General features: G+C 37.3%; 1 protein-coding gene across 1 annotated transcript; it reads right to left on the bottom strand.

Moving 5' to 3' along the window:
* Positions 1–925: 925 nt before the first annotated feature.
* Positions 926–26232, bottom strand: LOC132154833 (anion exchange protein 2-like). The gene is made up of 24 exons (XM_059563526.1): positions 25963–26232; positions 23863–23960; positions 21624–21782; positions 15975–16137; positions 15179–15438; positions 14964–15100; positions 14636–14874; positions 13329–13468; positions 9591–9771; positions 9299–9434; positions 8968–9157; positions 8772–8877; positions 8508–8692; positions 7595–7811; positions 7280–7483; positions 7027–7175; positions 6552–6746; positions 6034–6246; positions 5784–5873; positions 4247–4413; positions 3906–4159; positions 2070–2239; positions 1756–1929; positions 926–1325 (listed from the first exon to the last, which is right to left on the bottom strand). The coding sequence occupies exons 3-24, from the start codon at positions 21681–21683 to the stop codon at positions 1245–1247; spliced, it is 3711 nt and encodes a 1236-aa protein (XP_059419509.1). The 5' UTR covers positions 21684–21782; positions 23863–23960; positions 25963–26232; the 3' UTR covers positions 926–1244.
* Between the last annotated feature and the right edge of the window lie 683 nt (positions 26233–26915).

The raw sequence follows: 26915 nt of genomic DNA, 5'->3' as shown, positions 1-26915 counted from the left end.
AGTCAAATGAACTCTTGCCAGTTTTTGAAGGGGAAAACACATTTTGACATTAAGCACAAACAAAAGATTAAATAAGATAGTTGTAGTCCCTTCTTTATAAAAGTAATTATTTGAAAGATCATCTTTTCGATTGGAATGTACATGAGACACATTTAAGAAAATGCATTACAGCATTATACCAAATCTACACTGGTTTGGTATTTATTGCTTAAACAGATTATTTAGATTCTAGTTTTGTACCTCAAAAGACAGATTCACCTATGAAGCTAAAAATAAACAGTGCACTGAACGGATCAAAACATTTCACATGTGTGGTAGATGATACTTTTATCGTTACAGAGATAATGTAAAACTTCACCTGTTGAACTCCATAAAACATCTCCTTCTAACATTTGAAAAATGACTTTTCTTTCATTTTTCTCTCAAACTAGTTAAATGAAATCAAATGACACTTTGTATCGTTATGTATTATTTTAACTATTAAGACTACTTTTATGATTCTTTTAGTGTTCTCATTTTATAAACACACAGGCCTCTTTGGTACTCTGGTGTGAAAAATAGTTTTAAAACAGCTATGCAACAATTTTCAAAAGACAATATATTCACTGTTGAAAAAAACAAACAAAACAACATGTATCTTTTCTTCTTCCAAATAAACTGGCGACTGAAACCAGTGTTCTGTTGCTAATAATTAGCAATGTTTATAAAAAAAATTTTGTATATAGCATAAATCTGTGTATACTTTAGCTACAAAAATAGACCATATATAATTTGCATTAACATTATTCTACACAGTTGTTCATTTTTATGAATACATTTTATGTCCCCTCACAATGAAATAAAACATACTGATAAGCAGTAGAAAAGGCTTCATTTTAAATTTACCTTAAAGTGCTTCCTGTATCATTTTTGGGCTGACTGGATATCATAAATTCATTTAACCCTCCACAACACACACATAACACTATAACACTTTCAACTCCGAAAAATAAACAGAAACAACATTAATAGTACAGGTGACAAAGCTTTCCTCAAGCGACAGATACATAGTTGTTCAAGTGACACTGAGCAACTACTTAACACTTTTACATATGTATAAATATAATGTTTACATAATTTAAGCAAAAACTAAATTGGGGAGATGAAATGGAGACAACAACTGGTTAATGAAAAAAGACAGGCAGTATATCTGGACGCCTCAAAAAAGTCAGGCAAGCCCAGGTAGTGACAAGAGAGGAATGAGGTCATACTGGCATCTGCATCTCTGTGTATTCATCTTGGCTTTCTCTGTCATTAATTGAAGGCTCTGCATCATCTGCGTCAAGCTGTCACATAAACAAAATGAACAACATTAAAGGCAAAGGGCAAAATAAAAATGTAAGATATTATATTAGTCCTGAAAACAAGTTGTCACTATACAGTGCAAAAATTATTTCCATTTAGTAAAAAAATACAGAAATATATCAAATATATTTCAATCTTTAACCTTACTTTAAATTTACAAAACTTCCTAAGATGTAATTAGACATGTTTTTAGAAAATGTATCTTAAAAGTTTATTACCGCATTGCCAAATCGCTTGTGAAAACACACACACACAACAACAACAACACTCTGCCAATACCGCAATACAAGTTGTTAATAAAATACATCATTTAGGTATTAAAAAAAACACAACTTTTTTTAGTATAGAACACACTACATTAGATGTCTACAAATATAATTTTCCTATCAACAAAACAAAAGAAACACTCACACACTGGATCTCACGGTGAGTAAATATTCGGGACAGAAGGAACCTTCTGAATGGCACAGTGAGGACAAGAACAAACGGGAAGGCTAATGAGGCCGAGGTTGACATTACAACCCACAGCACTGCCAGGTACACCAGCTGCAAAGCTGTGAACAGATGCATGCGGAGAGTACGCACCTGAAATAGACAAGACAGAGGTTATTAAAACAGCTTCATCTGAAGAGACAAATTGAGAATGGCATTCCAGACGTACTGTCATCGGATTATTGATTTAAGACTGGGGAATATTGTGATCAGCTGAGTTCTTCATGACAAACCTTGCGGACATAGGTGTGGTCAGGATGGTACTTTGGTGGCATTAATAGCAGCATCATGCGTTCTGTTAGCTGGATCCCATTGAGAGACATCACTCCCATATAGAGGAATATACCAAATAACACAGCAATAGGAACCTGCCGCAAAACATCTCCAATCACAATAGAGAGACCTTTGGAGGGAAGAGGGTTTTTCTACTGTCAGTTCCAAGCAACAGATATTAAGAAAATATAACTAATTACCCAACAAGTCATTCACTGACCTTTTTAGGGATGCAATGATATTAAAATAACCAATAAACCAATAATTATTTTAATGTTCGGGTTAATAACCAATATTTATATCTCTCTCCCTCTGTTATTTATATATATATATATATATATATTTCAAAATAAAACATTAAAATCTAAAAATCAATCATTTTAACAAGTGAGCAAATTTAAGCATCACAAAATTACAGTATGAAAAATAGATATTAATTGTGAGATCTGCTAAAGTTATTATATAATGGTGTTCAATTATTATTATTATTATTATTATTATAAAGTATCATTAAGTATTCAATGTTAACCTAAAGTGAGAATTAGATGACAGCAAGGTAATCTAAATATAAACTGCAGAAATAAGTACATACAAATAATAATCTAATATCAGCCAATATTTTTGCAATATCGAACCGATAATCGGTTAATTTGGCTGCCCACATTATAGTGCAGGTATATTGTAGACCAGCGGTTTTCAATTTCAGTCCTCGAGACCCCCTGCTCTGAACATTTTGTATGTCTCTCATCACTTCAGACATTTCGTCCCCTTGGAATTTAAGGTTCTATCTGCATTCCGAGTAGTTTTGAGATATTGAGCTTCAAAGTTTTTGCATTCCATTCGACTGTGTAGATAGAACCTTATTGTTTTTTAAATAAAAATCCCATAATGTATACAACATAAAAAAATCTATCACATAATGTAAATAAATTGTCACAGAATAACAATATGGGAATAACTCAATTTTGACAAAAATGTCAGATAGAACCTTATAATTCCAAGGGGACGATTTGTTCTATTCGAACGCAAGTGCCCTGCGAAGTGGACATCACAGGATATTCTGCCTTGATTCAAGTTCGAAGCGAACATATGTGTTCCATTCAAAGTGCACTGAAGTGTGCAAGACGTGAATTTAAATTGTATTTATTAACAGAGATATATGTTGTCTGTGTGTGAAGCTGTTGCGCAGCGCAAATCCATGAATGAATCTTCCGAAGTGAAGTAAACTTTAACAGATTTCCCCTGCTCAGGGAGTAAGGAGAAATGAACACTGTGTAGGGACCATGTCAATGGGAACACAGTTCGTGCACGGAGCACACTTCTATCGAGCTGATTATCTGAATCAGGTGTGTTTACAAAGAGAGACATACAAAATGTGCAGAGCAGGGGGTCTCGAGGACTGGAATTGAGAACCGCTGGTCTACAATATACCTGCACTATAATGTGGGCAGCCAAATTAACCGATTATCGGTTCGATATTGCAAAAATATTGGCTGATATTAGATTATTATTTGTATGTACTTATTTCTGCAGTTTATATTTAGATTACCTTGCTGTCATTCTCACTTTAGGTTAACATTGAATACTTAATGATACTTTATAATAATAATAATAATTCAATGTCAATGGGAACACAGTTCATGCACGGAGCACACTTCTATCGAGCTGATTATCTGAATCAGGTGTGTTTACAAAGAGAGACATACAAAATGTGCAGAGCAGGGGGGTCACAAAGACTGGAATTGAGAACCGCTGTTGTAGATTATATTTATGATCCATAAAATTAAGCCACTCACCTACTAGAAAAGCCACCAGAAATCCTGTTACTCTCTGCTCTTTTACTTCCTGAATGCGTGGTTTGTCACCAGGCGCAACAGCTTTGCTCATCACCGTAAGGCTATTTGCATGAGTTACTGAACGAACAGTAGCACCAGTCAACCACGGCAGCCCAAACAGAGCTGAAACACCACCCGCAACCACGATGATCAGCAGGTCCAAGTGAAAGCCTGAACCCTTAACCAGCATCCTGTCCTTCTTGCTGACAATAAGACTTTAAAGGGAAATTGAGTCAGTTTAAATTGAGGAATACTATAATATAGGTATGGTCAGAACAGGTTAGTGAATGCCTGTGACTCACGTGGTGATCTGAGTCTCCATGAAAATGAGGATGTAGACGAGCAGGGCAGGTAGAATGCTGGCAATCATCACCCAAATGGGGAACTGGCCATCTGAGCCCAGTGGGTGTATTAACCAACCACGCTTATCCGGGCTGGTCACAGAGAAGCCATCAGGCACACTTAGTTTCTACATGGGGAGGAAAGAAGTTTATAGATCACATATTGTGTAGGACACGTGTGTCTGGTGACTTTAGGGCATATATAATAATTTGCTTTAAATGACATACAAAAATGTTCCAGTCTTTAATCAATGAATAAGCTCAGGGTAACTAACAACCCTTAAGGTACGGTCACATTAGCAAAATTTCACAGGCAAAAAAGGTTGATTGCCTATTGAAGCACAGCTCACAAAGAAGTCACTTTCTTCAAACCAAGCTGCTTTCTGTTGGTCAGCGCAGTGAATTTGCATGACCAACTTCAAATCTGTGTTGGGAAATCTTTCACCTTCATGCAAAATACTCAATCGTGTAGATTCTTAATGAAATGAATGGATACCTTCTAGTTCTACAAACATTTACAGAACAACAGAAGATGGTATCAGATGGTAATACCAGGATACTTTGATAAACAGATTTGATCCTCATAAGTATTAAAATATCTTAAATTCACAAGTCTCTTAAATCACAATAGCATAGCACACCAAAGAAAAAGTAAAAAATTAAATTAAAGACAATGAATTTTATAAATCTTTGGTCTTAAAGGGATAGTTTACCAATAAATAAAAATTCCGTCATCATTTACTCACCCTCCACTTGAACACAAAAGAAGATAATTTGAAGACTGTAGGTAACCTGTTGGTGGCATAGTATAATTTTTTTTTCCATACCATGAAAAAAAAAAATCTAACTACCTTTCTAATCTTTTTGTATTCTATCTATTTTCTTTTCATTTATTATACAATTATATATTAAAAAAGACCTCTAACACTAGCATGCTCTATTCTATCTGTTTTCTTTTTATTTGTCATTATTTAAAAGCCCTTGCTATGTGTACTGCGTTAACCTAACTGAGACTTGTTATAGCACTTGTATATCATTGCTCTTTTGTTGATTTTGATTGCTTCCATTGTCCTCATTTGTAAGTCGCTTTGGATAAAAGCGTCTGCTAAATGACTAAATGTAAATACCATGGACGTCAGTGTCTACCATTAACTGTTTGGTTACCAGCATTCTACTTTTGTGCTCAGCTGAAGAAAAATACATACAGATTTGCAACAACTTGAGGGTGAATAAATGACAGAATTTTCATTTCTTCAAATTGTGTGTGTATTGTTTTAGTATTTAAGTTTTTAAAACATTGTTCAGTTCCTATAATTACCTCCAAAGTACTTCAAAAATGTCAGACGTCTAAAAAAAACAGTTAGACATAAGTAATTTTGAAATGTGCCATTTAAAATCTTGCTTGATGTACAATAAATTTGGGTGTTTGGGTGGACAATTCTAAGAGAAAACTAGTTCATAGATTATACATTACTCAAATTATATAAACATGTCTCACCTGTGTGTAAGTGTCCTTAATGCTGTAGTCCAACAGAACCATGATGGAAATTGCAATAGGAACTCCAAAATCTCCAATACTCCTTCGGAGCTGAGCAAAAGATAAGAGACAATACAATATCACTTCCATCACTACCACTTCATCACACACAGATAGCTGACACTTTCATTAAAAACTTGTCCTATATGTTTATTTAATCATTGAGTAAGTGGCACAACATGTTTGCAGGAACACTGGGATACTGGCTTACCCTGCCAGGGAAAAAAGCGCTGTTCTTGAATTTACGGAGATAAAAGGCAATGAAGAAGGTGCCGGCCGTGAGCACCAGGGAGAGGAGAGCGGTGTTTGGTTGGTTTAGGGTTAGCGAGGCATCTGGAGACCTGCCGTCACTTGTGGGTGTTGGTAAAGCAGTGTCATTTTCCTCTGGTCCATAGCACCTTCTGATAGGATGATCCATGAAGATCTGCATAGTATACAAAGACTGTCTGAATATCCGCTGATCACATTTAAATCTCTCCCATAAACAAACAACTCTAATCAAAAGTTTGGGTTCATTACGGTTTTTTTTTATTAATTAATAATTTTATTCAGCAAGGATGCATTAAATTGACCAAAACATTCTCGACAACTATAAAAGCCAGATCATCATATGTGAGTGATATCACTGTTTTCTGTATTTTTGATCAAATAAATACAGCCTTGATGAACATAAACATAAAAAACTAAACTTTTTGAACAGCAGTGTTAACAACAAAAGCATCTCAATACTTTGCCCAGCTTGAAGAAGGTCTCGTAGATAAAGATGAGAGAGATGAGGAAGGAGAAGATCTCTTGGGTGAAGCGTGACACAAATCGCACAAGGAAGCTTCCTTCAAAGGCCACCGTGAGAACAACAATGATGACCAACCAGATTCCAATCCACGCACGTCCTGTCAGATACTCGATTTCATTGGACCTGCAGAGCTGGCGAACACATCGATCCATATTGATCTCATTTGCTAAACCAGATTCTAAATGCATTACAATAGCACTGCAAGTATTTCAATTCATTTGCTGTGATTTTCAGCCCAAAGAAGTCTTTACATTCAAACGATCCTCAATAGAGATTTGTGCTTTATTCTCAAAAATCTACGATATTTGCATGCATGCATTTTGTAAATAAACTGCACTATTAGCAGGCACAACATCTTGTGTTTTCTTAGTGAATTAGTAGTATTTGTATTCATTTATTGGAAATACTAACTGAATAGAAGGACTCTTCAAACACTAGCAGGGGTCCAGAGAAGCCCACCACCAGCAAAGGTTGAGCCCCAAGCAGGCAGAACAACATTCCCTGCACGGCAGTGGCAATAATCAGCTCTGACACTCCTATAAAACCATCTGTCTTTTCACCTGGAAACAAGAGAAATGATTTCATTAGGCAAAAGTGCCTTGTTTTAGATACAACATAAAAGCAGTGCTCTAAATAATAATAAAAAAGAAGAGCTTTGACTAACCCAATAGTCCTCCAAAGGTAATGGCAGGAGAAAGTGCAGCAAAGTAAATGAATATGACTGTGGCCATGCATTGAGGACTTAGGGCATCCTTAAAATCACTGATGTATTTGGGGTAGCGGCGCTGTGCATCTCGGATAACCCCACCAAACAGCCGACCTGTCCTCCGAAGAGGATCGTCTTCAGGTTTCAGAGGAGGATGATGAGCTGAGAACATTAAGAATGAATACAAAAGGTAATTCAATACATTTATTTTGGATAAACAGTGAAACTGAACTGTTCACTTCTGTATTCTGTATATGAGCGAGAGCCTTGTACCCATGTCCTCGGGGCTCTTGGCTTCCTTGGCCTGTAGTTTGACCTCTTGTTCCTGTCTCTTGTGCAGCATCTCTTTCTGGAAGCGAACGATAGAATGCAACAGCTCATCTCCTCCAACGTCAGATGGAGGAAGCACAATACTGCAGTCCAGGAAGCTGTTGATGGCTGTTAGCAGGTCCTGCCGCTCATCTGCCAAATACGCCGCTTCATGGAAGTCCTGGAAGAGGGGTATGCTGTTTAGGGCTGAAATGCTGTTTATACTTAAAACAAGCAAAAAAATATGACTAAAATGACCCTGTTTTAAGGATTTTTTTATATTTATACACTACCATTCAAACCTTTGGGGTTGGTAATATTTAATACATTTTTAAAGAAGTCTCTTTTGTTCATAAAGGCTTCTTTAATTTGATAAAAACAAATTCTAAACAGCAACATTGTGAAATATTATAACAATTTCAAATAAATGTTTTCTAATTTAATTTATTTAAATATTTTAGTTATTCGTCTGATGACAAAGCTGAATTTTCAGGATCATTACTCCAGTCTTCAGTGTCACAGGATCCTTCAGAAATCATTCTAATACGCTGATTTGGTGCTCAAGAAACATTTTAGCAGTGTTGCAATGTTAAATTTTTTAAGTATTCTTTGACACATTAAAAAAAATTTTTAACAGAAAGTTCATTTTAAATATAATCTTTTTTAACATTATAAATGTATTTACTATCACTTTTGATCAATTTAATGTGTCCTTACAGAATTAAAGTATTAATTTCTTTCAGAAAAACAAAAATTTTACTGACCCAAAATCTTTGAAAGGTATTGTATATAATGTAATTTTAAGTTATATAAAATTTTGGATGAACCATCTCTAATTTAATTAGACCTGATAGAACCTTTTTCATTCTGTGCTTACTTTATCAGACATAAGTGTTGATATGGAGCGGCCGATTTGGTGGTAGTCAATGTTGGCACTGGGGGGGCCAAGCAGCACGAAAAGAAACCGTACTGGAATTGGCACTTCTAGAACTGACTCTAACAGAACTGCTTCCTGCAGTCTCACAAAGGCCATGGTTGGCTGATCCAGGAAATCCACACTACCTGTGAAAAAATCCAGATCTGTATCATGGCTCGAACAGATTATGGACAGTTAAGAGTTAAGCACGGACAGTTAACTGACCCACAAGGACAACCGTTGCTTCTGCATCCTCTGGAATCTTCTCAAGCAGCTTCAGCTCATGTTTAGATTTGGTCTTGTGCAAACCAAAAAACTGGGGTGTGTCTTTCTGTGGAAACATAGAGGAAAAATTCGAATGTGCTATTTTACCATTCTTTGCCTCCTAAAAATCACACACAGATTTTAATGCACACAGTACCTCATTCTTATCGAAGTCTACACTACAGCGTGACTCAAAGTTACGTAGTCCTCCGATGAGTGGGTCTGTGGTAGAGGGTTCCGGTGCAGCGATGTGGTTACTGCTATGGTAATGTGATATGAGAGAGCCAAGGCTGGATGCTGAGATGTTCCGGTTAAACAAACTGTGCTCTTTGCCATCACTTGGATGACTAACAAACAGAAGAAATACACAGCACAAAGTTCATCTGCATGATCCAAATGAGTAAGGTGTTCCTTAATAGATGAGTAGCTTTACTGCTCCTTTTTTGAGATATGCAGTGTAATGTTCATAAAACCTATGTGAAACGAACCTGTGTTTGAGGAGCAGGGCTCGGAGCACATTGGCTCTGTCCTGCGCTCTGATCTGATCTGAGATAATCATCTGCTCTACAACCTGATGAGCAATACCTGGCAGCGTCTTCTGGTCCAGGTCCAACAACACTGCACCTGTGAAATTACACCTCGATACATCAGGCACACCAAAAGGCATTTGAAATATATCAGAAATAAAAAGAATGAATCCAATTTATCCCTCAATTCTCACATTGTATTTGTAAGTATAATGTTTGTAAAGTGTGAGCTGGTCTCTCTCCTCTCTCTCACCATGTGAAATGGTCTTGCGGAGCTCCAGCAGGCTGCGAAATGAGAGTGAAGCTACATGAGGTTTGCCCCAGCGCTCCGTCTCCTCCTCCACGTCCTCCTCAAACTTTATCCAGCGAGCTGTTTCCTTCCAGTGCATCTCCTGGTTCTTATCCATCAGTAACTCATTCAGCTCAACAAACACCTGAGAGAACATTTATGATTTATCTGTCCTTTCTTTCAAAGTTGTCCATTTTAAATCCAGTACAACTGATCTGATGGCAAGTCATCTGTTTAAGTTAGGAGAAATGATGCGTTCAGGTTTGGTTCAGTAAACATTCTTTCTATAAAATACACTATGCAAATGAGTTTACAACACCTCACACCCTTTATCAAAAATAAATAAATCTTTAGCAATCTATTCAGGCAAGCCGTATATTCCAGCTGTCTTGATAAAACCTAATTTATTGTTTAAGTTGATGGTGTCAGTAGATCTGTTCAGTTTGTTATCTTAAAACTCATTGTAAGCATTAGAAGTTCTGTCATAAAGTTCTAATGTTTTTTTTTTAACAGGAGACTTTAAATTACACACGTCAAATGGGAATGCTGAATATTTTGTGTGCTTTAAAAATGGCAGTATATATATATATATATATATATATATATATATATATATATATATATATATATATATATATATATATATATATGTTACTCTGGACCTCAAAACATAGGAAGGGTAAATTTTTCTAAATCATCTAAAGCTGAATAAATAATATTTTCACTGATGTATGGTTTGCTAGGATAGGACAGGACAATACTTGGCTGAGATACAACTATTTGAAAATCTGGGGTGCAAAAAAGAAAATCTAAATATTGAGAAGATCGCCTTTAAATTGTCCAAATTAAGTTCTTAGCAATGCGTATAACTAATCAAAAAATATGTTTTGATATATTTACAGTAGAAAATTTACAAAATATCTTCATCGAACATGATCATTACTTAATATCCTAATGATCTTTGGCATAAAAGAAAAATCTTAAATTTTGACCCATACAATGTATTTTTGGCTATTGCTACAAATAAACCCCAGCCACTTAAAGGCCATGTTGCAGGTTAACCACCACTTTCGATTAATGGGTACATAAATTACTCAAGATATGTATATCATTTTTAAAATGTCTCAAAAATGGTCTTAAAGACCTATTTTTTAAGTTTTTGGTATTAACATTTTTTTTACGCAACTCGGTGATGACGTCACGTTGGGGAGAAGTCAAGGAAAGGTAGCCTCAGCCTAGTATGATGCCACGTTCCAGGCAACCCCGTGTTTTTCCAACCTTAAACCCGTGAAAGTGCACTGGAATGGCAATCAAACCCGTGACTTCCCACCCGTGAACTCGTGTCTTGTACTAGATCGATGTACTCCGAGTTCCGAGGTCACACAGCACGCGAAACAATGATGGCAGCCCCTACGAATAATACTGCCTATGGATGCAGTGTTTATGCAAGTGGTACACGTTGAAAAAACGATTTTAGGACAATGTAACGTTGCAATAAAATAAATAATCTAGTTACAATTCCTTGCGCTCAGAAAGTTTGGCGTAACTTGCCTGGAACGGTACAAAGTCGTTAGTCGTGGTATGAAATAGTGATTATGAGCTCAAAAACCTGCCTCGAATGCAGCATCAGAACTATGGCGACTGACTGCGATGAGGAAGAGGTGGCAAGAGCCAACATGTATGATGGCCCGCAGCCGTGTAATTTCGAACCAGCCAGACGTGAGAGGGCAAATGAGGAATTGCCAAGAACTGATGTCCGTCAAAGCTAATTTAATGCATGGTCCGAGGAGAATGAGTAAAGAGTTGGTGAAGTGTCCTGGTTAGTTGCTATCATTTAGCATCGCAGCAATGAGCACTGGAGCTAGTCTACGAGCAGCAGTGCACAATAACGACACATATATTTTTTACTGTCATTGAATAGCACTGAGTGAAAAATCAATGCTTTCTTTATATCTAGTGGCAGTGATCATGACGTTAGTTCAGATAAGTACTGGTAACCTTTGTCATAGTGTCGTAGAACTGGTAAACTTTGTCTTTGTCTTCTAGAAATAGAAAGCATCATGCTAGCTATATGGGCGTTTCTAAGCGTTTATCTCTTCCTCCGGTGAAAATGTTGTTGCAAACGTAGCCACGTGTCTGTCGCTGTGTTTGGCAGGTGCCGTCCCATGGAAACTGTGCTGAAAAGCTTGTGCTGTAGGGAAGCGAGTGCGTTTGGGTCGCTGTTGGTCGATATCTCTCTATCTATCTGTCTGTCTATCTATCTATATATCTAGTCTATCTATGTATACATATCTATGTATTTATCTATAATCTGAGCTATCTGAATACTCTCGTCTACTACTCGTCTCTCTGGTCACTCTCAATGCTCTCAAGGCGGGCTTTGGTAAATTCTCTCCCCAACGTGACGTGATGCAATGCATTGTGGGGGAAAGGAGACCGCTGTAAGATAGTACCTAATTTTTCGTATTATATTCCGTTTTGTGATACCCAACAACATAAACTACAATGGATAACAGTTTAAATGTTTATTACCAACAAGCAAATTGCACAAATTCGTTAAAAAATTAACCCTGCAACACGGCCTTTAAGACTGGTTTTGTGGTCCAGGGTCACATATATTATAAATATAAATCTCTTGTAACGTTATACATTATAATTTACTTACTGTCACTTCTGATCAATTTAGTGTGTCCGAATTCTAAAAGTGTAAATTTCTAAAAAAAAAATAATAAAATAAAATCATCTATAATTGCCACTTGATTTGACAAGCACATGAACTCTTAAGCCCCGTTCACACCAAGAACGATAACTATAAAGATAACTATAAAGATAACGATATTAGCGTCCACACCAGCGAACGATATCGTCCGTTTATTCTGAGCGCACGTGCGTCTGCCGCTTTAAATCCTCGAGCTCGTTATAGCAGGATGGATTCTGATTGGATGTCAATGTATCGTTCATCAGCTGGAAAAAAATCGTTCTGAAAATGATCCCAACTATACCGTTTCTCTATGCCTTTATCGTTATCTTTATAGTTATCGTGCTTGGTGTGAACAGGCCTTTATCCTTGTGGAATTTGTAGTCCTTAATTTGTTAGCAATTTGCGTTTATGTAATTTATGTTATGTTAAAAGTCTCTTAAAGTAATGTTGAAAAGTTTAAATAATGTTAGTAATGTTACCAGACCTTATTCTACTTATAAATCAAAAGGCGGCATTCTATCATGACCAAGCAGCTCTACAAAAGTAGTAGGCTCAGTGAGCCAATGGTACAGCATGCAATCTAAAACAAACCTTTACTGTATTTCCTCCTCAGTTTAAGAAAGCGTTACAGCTTAAGTGTGAAATTCGCTCCATATTGAAACTTTTAGTAGGTTGATTTCCTGAAAAGTGTGAAAACATTGTTCTTTTGTTGGCACATTTTGATTAGCCAAACACAGCAATATCGACCAACTGTGTGAGTTTGGAGTGGTGCTATTTGTTTGATTAACTGATAACAGACAGGGGGAATGTTAGGGAAATAGTCTTTTAAGATTTTAATAATCATAGTTTTATAATTCCATTAATGACCACTAGAAACTACACTCTCTAAGGTGATACTGATGATATAAAATGCATTTTTTATTTGCTACACCACACACGCAAGCCTAGAAAATAGCTCCAAATGGACAGGGGAAAGATAATCTAGTTAGCTGGCGTATCACCTCATGTGGGGTTCGATCCAACTTGGTCCGGATGCGACTGCTGGGTTCTTTGTGGTCCTTGCCGATGTGAACCACCTGACCTTTAGCGTTCTTCTTAACCAGGTGCCGCCGCACACCAGGGACATCTTCAAACCTGTGACCTGCAAGAAAGACAGCAAGACAATTCTGAAATACAAACCCAAGAGTTAACAAGTCAGAACAACACTGAATCCATTGTGACACACCAGAAGTATCTGTGAGTATCAGTAACATTGACAGTACTGGCTATATTACACACAATACTCAGCATCCAAACACAGAACCATGAACTGAAAACTCAACTCAGAGCTCACTAGAACATGACTCTAGTCAAAGTGACCTATTGTTCAGTCAAAATTATTTGTAATTACTGCACACACACACACACACACACACGTACAAGAGACGTCAAAGGCACAGTTGTAGTGGGCAGCCTTGCGCCCTTTGAGAATGTCCACATTCCTGAATTACAGCCAAAGATTGTCAGATGTACAGACTGAAAACATGATTTATTCTCAGAAGAATGAGAACAGAAAGGTATATAAAAAGGATCCTTTATAACAGAAAAAAAAAAATAGAAAAGCTGCTGGCAAAACAAATAAATTTTTTTGCACTCCAATCACATCACTGATGATCTATGATCAGCTGAAATGCTCATTACTCGCTGAAAAACAACATCAATAATAACTAATATAATGCTAAACCATGGGAGGTACTTAAATGGGCTTCATGGGAAGATGTTTAATTTGCTTTGTTAAACATTAAACAGAATTAATAATTTTAATATAAAAATATTTAAAAAGTTGTCAATTGATTAAAATGATTTATGTTCAGTTCGTTTTATTAATAAATATTAGGCTAAATCAGCTAAATGAATAAATGTAAACATTGATATTAATAAGAAATTTTCTTGAGCAACAAATCAGAATATTAGAATGATTCTGAAGGATAATGTGACACTGAAGACTGCAGTAATAGCTACTGAAAAGTCAGTTTTGTCACCACAGGAATATGTTACATTTGAAATATATTAAAAACAGAAAACTGTTCATTGAATTTGGAATAGTATTTCTCAATATGACTGCTTTTAACTGTATCAAATAAATGCAGCCTTGGTGAGCATGTAACAGAACTCTTTCAAAAACATAAACAGACCACAAACTTTTGAATGCTGTATGATTTAATAAATCTATTTTTATAATATATATATTTAATAAATGTTAAAACTCTTCATTGACGTTACGTTGCCAAATACATCTTTGTCAATTTTGACACAAACACACACTCACTTTTAATGCCATCCAGGTCAACCGTGGCGAGCGTCTGCGCCTCGCTCTCGTCAGTGGGCATGTATTGGTAGTGTTGTAGTGTGGTGCCCGTCATGTTGCCCGTGCGGCGGCGCTCCTGCAGGTCATAGCTGCGGCTGGGCTTAAAGCTGCCGTCTGGAGAACTCAAACTTGGAAACAAACATGGTGCAGAAACTCGTCTGCCTTTGGGCATATTACAAACCCAATTTCCGCCCCTGTGGCTGTAACAGAACATACTGAGGTTGAACACATATACATGTATTTGAATCTTTCTATGTGTTTGGGTATGTGTGTGCGCATGTACACTTACACGGTTGCTGTAACATCTTCTGGGATGCTGATACTGGTCTGAAGCGTTGAATGGGGTATGACTGACAGCTTTCGATGTGGTGAGACTTTACCGTTCTTCTTTACAGTGGAGTCAGGATCATCTTCTGATACGAAAAACTGTGTGCCAACAAGAGAGAATTTAGTCAGATCATAACAAGAACAAGAAGTGTGTGTGTTTGTGTGAGACTTGACTACCTGTGTTTGCTCAGCATCCACCTCTGTGTCCGTGTCCGGTGTAGGCGTGGTGGTGACATTGCCCTCTTTGTCCTGCTGGCTACAGGAATCTTCATCCAGCTCTTCATCCTCATCGTCCTCATCTATCGGGGGAGCTGCTCCCATAGATGAACTCCTCCTCCGTCCTAGGTCCTTCCGCTTTCTTCCTGGCTTTTTCCTCCGGACTTCTGGGAGGTGTTTAGACAGAGGGTGGTGAACGTGTAGAGAGGTGTGACGGTGATCTACAAATGGCAAAAACATCACAGAATTAGAAAAGAATCACTGCAGAGCCCCTTCAAGGAAATGGCCATGGTGAGAGAAAAAAAAAGATATAGGACTAAACCATTTATTTCAATGCTTTTGTGTTCCCCCAAGAAACTTTGCATTACCTTACAAAGCTTTTTAGAAATAAATAAAATGAGGCGGGAGGTAAAACTATATTTTAAAGCTTTATATCGCAAACAAACACCAAGTTTCTCAGGAAAAGCGATACTTTTGCGAGAGAAGTTTCTCAGGAGAACAGGAAAACACAAATGCATTGAAATGTAATTTAATTTCCCCTTTTGAGGTAAAATTAAGATCTCATTGAGACATTTATGATTCATTGAGTAAACAATGACAAAATTTTCACTTTGGGGGAAAACATTTTAGAAAAAACACCTTAAAACACTATAAATATCTATAAAACTGTCAAATAAATATGCATTCTCATTTAATTTAGTCACAAATAATATGATGAAAGGCTATAGACCAGATGCATCAACAGTAAAGCTCTCACACTCAAAGTCCTCCTCATTAAATGAGCGGTGTTGTTCGATGGGCACGCGCTGGGCAGGTGTAAGGATCTTCTGGAAGCGCTGCACTCCCAGTGTCTTGTTCAGGTCCCCTTCATCATCATCATCATCCTCACAGCACTTGGGCGGAGAAAGCACTACAACAGGCTACATGGTAACGAGAGAAAAATATTTACTTTCATTTCTTTTCATATAGCCTGCATAGACGGATATCAAAGCAGATGTTATGCAAGCAAGGAGAGAGTCATTCACACAAGCATTCTCAGGTTCTTATTTGTACATCATAGGCAAGGCGAGTTAATTTATATAGCACATTTCATACATTATGGTAACTCAAAGTGTGTTCCACAAAAAGGATTTTAAATTATCATGAAATATTATCATAAAACCGATGCATAAGAAACATAAAAAGTGATTTAACATTTATTTAAAGTTAATTTAACAAAAAAAACCTCTAAATTTCTCAGTCAAAAGCAGAATGATCATGTGGTAAAAGGACTCATAGTTTGCCTGGTTAGGTATATGCTGGAACTACATCATGTGGCTCCAAAAAGACTCTTTCTCCAGTGACAGTCATTCAAAATTAGCTGTGCATTATGACAAAACACACCTTCGAAAAAAATTTATGTTCTTTTATATTTTACAGTTTGCCTTCAGCCAATCAGCACTGTCATACCATTTTCCTGCATAACCTGATTAATCAGTCACATGGCATTTCCAGCTCAGCTGATTGGCTAAACTGAAACCTGGACACACACTTCCAGGGGTCAACTGTTGATGAAATGATAGGCAATGCAAATGGAAAACTTTCTCTAGGTCAGGGATCCTCAAATCTGGCCCACGAGATCCACTTTCCTGCAGAGTTTAGCTCTAACACTAATCAAACACACCTGAGCATGTTAATCAATGTCTTCAGGATCATTAGAAAATCAAAGGAGGGTGAGTTTGATCTTGTTTGGAGCTAAACTCTGCAGTGCATTGGCCCTCCAGGGTAAGATTTAAGGAACCCTGCTCTAGGTATTATTACACTGCTGACTTCCTTCATAGTAAATGAATTACATATCTGTATGCAGGGCCTAAAACTAACTTTTTACCACACCTGCCAATGGCCGGTGACATGATCAAATTTACCGGCGAAAATTATTTTTTACCAGCCATGAAACCCTTATCGCAAAAACAGGCTGTTATTACTACTACACTAACTAAACATATTTACAAATGTTTTCCCGCAGTTTTACCTATTAATTATAGCCATTCAACATTACAGTATAATTGAAAGCCATTCTTTTTACCATTTAATAGGCTCGGAAATCTATAACAACTTTTAATTTAAGCGATTTTAAAACAATCTTCACATAAACTATATTATATATGCATAAACTATACTTTATATTCTCTCATTTTAAGCTAAAACTAGACTGGTAGAGACTAGAACAGTCCAAGAATTTCTCTTTTTCTTTTGTTCTTTCATTTACATCAATGACAGACTTCAGCAGGTTTCACTTTAAAATCAGCGCTGTCTCTTTAAAACCTGATGCATATGAAGTGGATCTGACACATATCTTCTCCAAACTCTTTATGGTCATTTAAGACTTATAACTCATTTAAAACTATGTTTACGAGCTAACTCGCCAAAATGCGTATTTTGAATAATATCTGACAAACAATACAGAGGAGCTGAAGGCCGCTATCAAAGCAACCTGGGCTTCAATAACGCCTCAGCAGTGCCACAGGCTGATCGCCTCCATGCCACGCTGCATTGAAGCAATAATTTGTGCAAAAGGATTCCCAACCAAGTATTGAGTGCATAATTAAACCTGCTTTGGAGATCTTGAACATTTCTGTTTTGTAAATCTTATTTTGATTGAAAAAATTGTGTGAAATTTGTTTTGAGATTCAGAATTTTTTATTTTCCTAAGCAGTAAGTCACAACCATCACTCCCCTGCTGTCTGTGGTATGCTATCCTGAGGATAAACTGAGGCTTGTGGTCATGTGCTTCATTTAATTCTGTGTTTTTCATCCCACCAGAGCCACAGAGAGTGAGTCAGCACTCCTACAGCCACACACAGTGTCGCTCAAGTAGATCATGACTAAAGTCAGGTTAGTAATGCTGAATGAAGACATAGTATTACTTGTGAAGCTTTTAAAATCTTTCTGGTTAGGCTTGTTAAGAAGCCTGGTAAGATACACACATACCAAACACCCAATGAGGTGGACAAGAAAACACAATATGCGGAAGTGACCAACTGATCTTGTTAATCATTTCGACTGTCAAGACAGAGAAAGGAAGCAGCAGTGTATGACCATGGCAACCACAGAGTATGTGTTATAGAGCTGATTCCCTGCAGCAGGATCTAATCAGAAACGTATCTACACCCCCAGCCTCTGACATCATCGGCCATATCTATAGTCACATCTTGATCCTTTACGTGCTTAGTCGTGTTGTGTTTTTACATTAAGATTTACTGTTATGTTATTTTTAAGCTGTATTTTTAACTTGCGATTCAAATGTACAAGAGGGAACAAAGGGGTACTTTTCTGATTGGCTGTTTTTTAACTGATTGTGTCGAATCACACCCCACTTTCAAGTTTCGTGTCAGACACATTTCTTGTTGCAACAACCTAGTTAGGACATAGTAGACATAATTTCTATTCCATCAAGGGCACCAAGTCCTGTTACTAGTGGCGCCAGGTCCATGAGACATTTTTCCACAGAAGTGTCATTGCCTCTGTGAGATCTGAGCACCATTTTAATATTGATAACAATGCTCGGGCTGAATGAGCAGAGAACCTGCAGAATTAAACAATTGTTTTACCAGACAGAAAATGACCTCACTGAGAATCTGTTGGTGATTTTTATTTAGCTCTTTTATCTCATCACAACCCCCCAACCCACCGCAGATCTTCTCAGAATCAGAATAGCTTTATCACGAAGTATGTTTACCCACACAAGAAATTTGACATGACGACAGGAGCTTACAGTGTAGAAGAAAGTACAAACATAGTGCAGAGTTAGCAAAAGTATTCATACCCCTTCATTTATATCACGTTTTATGTTGCTGCCTTATGTTAAACTACTTTAAATTAAAAAAATGTCCATCAATCTACACTCCATACAACATACTGAAAACAGAGCTGTCACAACTTTGTAAATGTATTTAAAAAAAAAATGAAATAAGTACATTGCATAAGTATAAATATTAACTAAATATTTAGCTGAAGAACCTTAACAGCCTCAAGTCTTTTTGGGTATGATACGACAAGCTTTGTACATCAGCATTTGGCAATTATCTGCCATCTTTCCCCTCATCTCTTCACCTCTCATGCTCTGTCAGCTTGGATGGGGGCAGATGCACATTTCAGGTTTCTCCAGAAATATTTGACTGGGTTCAATCCCAGGCTGTGGCAGGGCCACTCAGGGACATTCACAAAGTTGTCTATAATTGACTTTTACTGTGTGCTTAGGGTCATTGTCCCATTGGAAGGTGAACCTTCTGCCAAGTCTGAGGTTCTGAATGCTCTGGACTGGGTTTTCATTAAGGCTATCTCAATATTTTGGTGCATTGAGCTTTTCTTCTACTCTGACGAGTCCCTCAGTCCCTGCCACTGAAAAACAGTCCCACAGCATGAGTCTGCTCCCAGCACACTTTACTTTTGGAATGGTACTCTGCAGGTGATGAGCAGAGCAGGTTTCCTTCAAACATGATGACATCACCATAGTGCCATTTTGGAGATTATGAGCTGAACGCAGGCAGCTTATGCTCTTCTGAGTCAGCCGCGCCACAAGGTTGCGCTTTTTTCTTTCAAATTAAAGCATAAATATACGTAAAAATGTATCCTTGTGGCGTCACTGATAAGTCTTTTTTTTTTTCTTCATGTACAAAAAGTATTTGTGTCGCTTTATAACGTTACTGTTGAACTACTGATGGCAAATGGATTATTCTGATGACATCTTTCATACCTTCTGGACTTTGACAGTGTAACATACTTGGCAGTCTATGGGACGGTCACAAGCTTCCCAGTTTTCATCCAAAATATCTTAAATTGTGTTCTGAAGACAAATGAAGCTTTTACAGGTTTGGAACGACATGGGGGTAAGTGATTAATGACAAAATTTCACTTTTGGGGTGGAGTATCCCTTTAAAAACATGACATTATTACATGCATAATATATTAAGACCTGTTTTTTTTCAGTTTGTTAGTATGTTTGTTTGTTTTACAAAATATAACCTGAATTACTGCACTGACATAATTTTTAACAGTCTGGTTCCATAACTAAATTTATGCATTTAGCAGACGCTTTTATCCAAAGCGACTTACAGTGCATTCAGGCTATCAATTTTTACCTATCATGTGTTCCCTGGGATTCCAACCCCCAACCTTGCACTTGACAACGCAGTGCTCTACCAATTGAGCTACAGGAACACTGCTGTTCAGATGATTAATTAAGAATCTATTATGTTACATTATTATTTACTGCAGAATCATCAATAAGAGCTTTTATCAATACAAGTTTTTTTGTTGGTAGGAGCTTTGACTTCTTTTAGGAGCAGAAAACCGCCCAGATGAAGGCTAATTGAAACACTACAGTTTCCAGGGACATATTTAAAAACCAGACACAATCTGCACAGCACATCTTCAAAACTGCTGTATAATGGCACAACATGTTCCTCCGAAGTAAATAGATTTCTGGGTATGGCAGGTTAGGTGGCTTTGTCCCCATGGTTACACAAATTGTTTTTTAAACTTATTAAATCAGACCTCTGGAGGATCAATGGCAAATGTTTCTCAAAGTGACCAGACCACTGCTAGAATCTCACCAAATCACTAGAACAGTACTAATAATGTTCCTAAACACATATACCACACACACACACACACACACACACACACAACAATCACCCACATCAGAAAATAAACCAGTCTCTCCAACCTTAGATACACTTTTGCAGTTTTTTACCCAACTAATTCCTCTGTGTGCCAAACAAAAAACACTAAACTGCACAACTTCACAGAACCATAATCAAATATCTGCTGCTTTCTGAAAGCTTGCTTGAACCCAACAAAAACACTTTAAATGTTAATGTTAAAATGGTGCTTTTCTGATTATTAGTAATCTACATTTGAACAATCCTTACGTTAACAATTCTTACATTAACAAGATTTATGTCATGTGCAATGGACGATTCACAAATAGAAATAACTCTTATGAGTCTTTTTTTTTCAGTGAATTAAAAAAAAAAACAGTGATCACTGTAGCCTGATTCCTTAACCGAATGACTCTTATGAGCCCATACTTTTTAAATAATAAAAAACACAGCACAACCAGTGTAGTCTGATTCTCAAACAGAATAACATATGTTCTGGTTCTTTTATAAATTGTTAAAAAAGAAATTTAACTGTTTTAATTCATACAAAACACTGCTCTGTATAATTTACAACAGGAATGTGTATTAAAAAAAGTATACAGGATTACTGTTTCACCCTCTTAAATAATATTTAGCGTTTAATAGGAAAGCAGTGGATGAATGCTGATGAAGATAACCTTAGATATAGAGGCAAAACATCTTCCAGCTTAATATTCTTCGTAGCCTAAAAAAAATTAAAAGTGAATAAGTTAAAGATTACCTACCAAATGTCTCATCAAGCCTGCGGCAGAAGTGACGTCACTGGCATCCTGAGGGTCACTCATTGCTTACGGTCAGGTTTGTGGGTGGTGCTGTAAAGTGCGCTGGCTTTAGCCCTTTTCTCTTTCACTCAGACTCACTTGGGAACTTTCGGGCAGCATAACCTGTGGTGAGAATAATTCACATCAGTGAACGTCTAAATATGAGGACACTAAAACCGTTGCCAATGCAGTTGAAATGTGACTGCTCAATCAGCTTATCTATTCAAAAGTAAAGTAATGTGTGTGACATTGGTGAAGCATGCACTTGCCTAAACAGAGAACACTCTTTTCAAGGCTGAGTAGTTTTAATAGCTAGAGTTCATGTGCACGGTTTCTTTTCTTATTAGGACATAAAAAAAATTTCAAAACTTTAACCAGAAAATGTTTTACAAAGTTATTATATTGCTAAACTGTGATGCGTTCAGAGCCACATGTTAATGATTAGGGTTGCCACCTTCATTACAGAAAAATAAGGGACGCCTGGGGGGGTGGGGGGACATCCCTCGGGGCCATGATGACCACAGGTCCGATGAAGTGCCAGTGGTGGTAAATCACAACTTAAAACATGTTTTCATAAAAATATTAATTGCTAATGAACTTTAGTAATTGTATAAGGTGGCGTGAACACAGATTTTGGATAAAATATTTGTCATTGTTTGCAGACAGTAACACCATCCAAACAGTGAAACCATATAATAAATTATCGATCTACAAACATTTCTAAATTCATGTAAACCACACAATTTTTATTATTATAGGTAAGTTAATCTATTTTATAAAGTCTATTGTTAATTCTACAGTAGCCTATTGAATAATGCAATCATTTAAATTAGTTACGTTGTTTATTTGCTTCACTTAGGCACTATATTTTTATTATTAAATACATCTTTCTTATCTCTTATTAAAATAATGCTTATGTGTCTGATTGTACACCTTAACCGTAATAAATTGCTTACACTTTAAAATAAGGTTCATTAGTTAACTACATTAATTAACATTAACTAATAATGATCTGCACTTATACAGCAATTGTTCATCTTTGTTCATGTTAATTTCCACATTTAATAATACTTTATTAAAATCTTGTTAATATTAGTTAATGCACTGAACCAACATGAACAAACAATGAACAGCTTTATTTCTATTAACTAACATTAACAAAGATTAATAAATACTGTAACAAATGTATTACTTACTCATTGTTAGTTCATGTTAGTTAATACACTAATGTTTAATAAATGAACCTTATTGTAAAGTGTATGAATGTTGTTCTCCCGAGGCATGCTGTCGCACATCTGACAAGCCACCATGCGAAACAGAGAACACTCGCCGACAAATTGTGCTTGATACTCATTTCCGCTGACACTTTCCAGCCAAGTACCGTATTTTCCGGACTATAAGTCGCACCTTTTTTTCATAGTTTGGCTGGTCCTGTGACTTATAGTCAGGTGCGACTTATTTATCAAAATTAATTTGACATGAACCAAGAGAAATGAACCAAGAGAAAACATTACCGTCTACAGCCGCGAGAGGGCGCTCTATGCTGCTCAGTGCTCCTGTAGTCTACCACTGAGCAGCATATAGCGCCCTCTCGCGGCTGTAGACGGTAATGTTTTCTCTTGGTTCTTGGTTCTAAATAAATGTGACTTATAGTCCAGTGCGACTTATATATGTTTTTTTCCTCATCGTGACGTATTTTTGGACTGATGCGACTTATACTCAGGTGCAACTTATAGTCCAAAAAATACGGTATTCGATTCCTCCCACTCTCGTCGGTACTTTTGCGTCCGCTTTCGTTTCAGCGCTGGATGCGGAGGGGTATCTTGAGCAGCCTCCCCCATTCTTTCAAATCGACTCTCTGCCAAGAGATCCGCCCTCCTCTGACTCTGATTGGCCATGAACCTGAAACAAACCAACCAATCCAACGATGGCAGCGACTATTACCCAATCAGGGGCAGAATAGGACGAGTCTGCACAGAATGCCGGTGGGATGATCTGCATTAGATGCTGCATTTAAGACAACTTCGAAAATACAGGACAAACCCCGTTCTGTATCGATTCAAAACGGGACGATTCCGTATTTTAAGGGACGGGTGGCAACCCCATTAATGATATGACCTCAATTTGGTAAAGGTGCGCTATTTTCAATCTTACACAGTAAAAAGCTTCAGTTTAACATATGGAGTGTATGTTTTTGATGTACCTTTTGTAACAGGGCCTTTGATCCAGGGGTGTCCAATCCTGGTCCTGGAGAACCAACGTCCTGCAGTGTTTAGCTCGAACTTGTCCCCCTCGAAGATTCTAGTAATCCCAAAGACCTTCATTAGTTTGGTTGTTTTGATTCAGGTTTGTTTAATGTGGGGTGGGAGCTGAACTTTGAAGACATTGGCCTCTCCAAGAACAAGACTGGTAACCCCTGATTTAATGGCAGCAGCACTCCAGCTGCATTATCTCCACACGTTTGTGCCACATCAGATGATGTTTTCCAGCATGATTTGAGAAGGATCCAAAGAGCACTTTAATGGAAGGCAAACTGAACTTTTATACAAAGGGTGTTCACATGGTTTGTGTCATATATTAAATATCATATTGTGACGAGTGGGGCGGGGCCAAGGGACGTGGGAACGAGGAGTGAGGCCGGTGGAGTGATTGGAGATGAGCTACACCTGTGACCCACCACCGGTCTCGAGTCCCACGTAGGAGATGGAAGGATATAAAACTGGAGCAACGACAGTGAAGGACAAGAGAGGACCAGGCCTGGGCTTTATTTTAGGTTTTGGTTTTATTTTGTGCGCATCAGTCGTCCGCGAGGGGCTGATGCGCTGTTTTGTGTTTATTTTGAATTATTAAAGTTTCATTTTGATTGTCCGCCGGTTCCCGCCTCCTTCTTCCCGAAGATTATGGAGTTTGTATTATTACAGATATATATATATCTTAAATATTCTATGTCTTTGCTTTAAATATTTGTTTTATTCTAAATTCAAAATCTGAAAACATTTGCTTTATGTGGAGATTAAACATGCCCTCATAAAATATAGTTTTTCAACTTGATTCCTTTGTTTTATGTTTGTCAAACTCTTGAATCTTTCTTTTTATTTCCTAGTTTAAATAAAAAATTCCCAGATTTTCAGTGTATCCTCAGAACTTTGGGTGCCACTGTGTGTCTGTACACTAAAGGTGACTGAGGACAGTGATTCAGCAAAGATGTTTCCCATAGGTTATGAGAATCCACGCTGTAAGTCTTAGACCTTTGCTGCTGCCATGTGAACACTAAATTCAGAACTGTGTGATACAACTAATAGTTTCTAACAAAATACACGCAAAAGTGCAGTTTCTTTACAGCATACAATCACAGCACATTGGCTGTTGCTATGTTATATGTGCTATTTGCCCGTCTGGTGACAGTAGATGGTCAGAAATAAAAAAGAAAAATGTCAGCGCTATGTACACAGGACACTCAACATTGCACTGGTTTTGTATTGAGCACTAATTTTAAATAAATTTACATTTTTATGCAAATTTACACACCTGGCAAAGTGACTTACAATGCATTCAAGTTACTAAAGCAATATATTTTATCAGTCCCTAGGAATCATCCCCTGTTTGAACTACAAGAACACTAAATAGAACAGGTTTGTTAGAAAATGAGTAAAACCTTCAGTATTCCAGTCCATTAGAAGAATCACTGAGTCATCTAATGCTCATAACCTGGGCCAAAATCATTGTTGCTCTGATACCAAGCGATACTCTAGATCCCTCATCATCACTGGGCTGGATATACAAAGGATGTAAGAGAGAAAGAGCCACATTCCTGACATTCACAGTCCAGAGACAACAACACAGAATGAGCAAAAAGCAGGATTATGATTCATTCAAGCATATTTCTAAGCATATAATTCCCCTCTCCCTGATAGTGTGCATAAAATTAAAAAATTCCAACAGGAAGCACTTTGTAAGACAGGAAGGGCTGCAGTTACCTTTCCTGCAAAATATAACTCCAAACACTATGTGCCTGTTTAAAAAATATGAACATACCCTTACTATATAACAAGCAACAGACAACAAAAGACATAAAACCAATGAACACCGTTTTTGTAAATACAATGAAAGTAAAATGTAACCAAAAAGGTCCAGTTACCAACATTCAGCAAAATATCATCTTTCATGGTCCACAGACGAAAGTAAGTCATACAAGTTTGGAATGACAAGAGTGTGAGTTAACGTTGACAGAATTTCCAATTTTAGGTGAACTGTCCCTTTAACTACACCTTTTTACAGAGAAGAAAATCAGAGAGAGACTTACCTCAGAATGCTCACTGCAGGGAGACAGCAGTCATTGTAGTGTGATGGCAAAGACCCACTGAAGCCAAACAGCCACCGAAAGGCAGAAAAAGAAAAAGACACAGAGGGAGGAGGGACAGAAGGTGAAAAAAGGCAGTGATTGGAGAACAGAAAAGCTGTTCTGGAAGTTAAAGCGCACTAATCTTTTATCCTAACCTCTCTCGCTCTCTCTCTCTCTCTCTCTCTATCTGTCACACACACATGCTATTCACTTCCAACCTTGAGGCACCTACTGATAGCTGTCCCTCCTTCCTCGATTAAGTTTCCTCCTTTAGCCCTCTGACAAAAATGAGACCAAAGGGACGTGTCTCAACAATATGGCATTTAAATTTCAGGAATCATTTGAAAAAGATACACACATCCTAGTACTATGTTTGGCACCTACCGATATACTTCATATACAGGTGCATCTCAATAAATTAGAATGTTGTGGAAAAGGTTATTTCAGTAATTCAACTCAAATTGTGAAACTCGTGTATTAAATAAATTCAATGCACACAGACTGAAGTAATTTAAGTTTTTGGTTCTTTTAATTGTGATGATTTTGGCTCATATTTAACAAAAAACCCACCAATTCTCAACAAATTAGAATATGGTGACATGCCAATCAGCTAATCAACTCAAATTGCCAAAGAAGCTGGCTGTTCACAGAGTGTTGTATCCAAGCATGTTAACAGAAAGTTGAGTGGAAGGAAAAAGTGCGGAAGAAAAAGATGCACAACCAACCGAGAGAACCGCAGCCTTGTGAGGATTGTCAAGCAAAATTGATTCAAGCATTTGAGTGAACTTCACAAGGAATGGACTGAGGCCGGGGTCAAGGCACACAGACGTGTCAAGGAATTTGGCTACAGTTGTCGGATTCCTAGCCACTCCTGAACCATAGACAACTTACCTGGGCTAAGAACTGAACTGTTG

This window comes from Carassius carassius, chromosome 12 (genome assembly GCF_963082965.1).
Source record: "Carassius carassius chromosome 12, fCarCar2.1, whole genome shotgun sequence".
Taxonomy (NCBI): Eukaryota; Metazoa; Chordata; class Actinopteri; order Cypriniformes; family Cyprinidae; genus Carassius; species Carassius carassius.
This window is presented reverse-complemented; position numbering and strand designations above follow the sequence as displayed.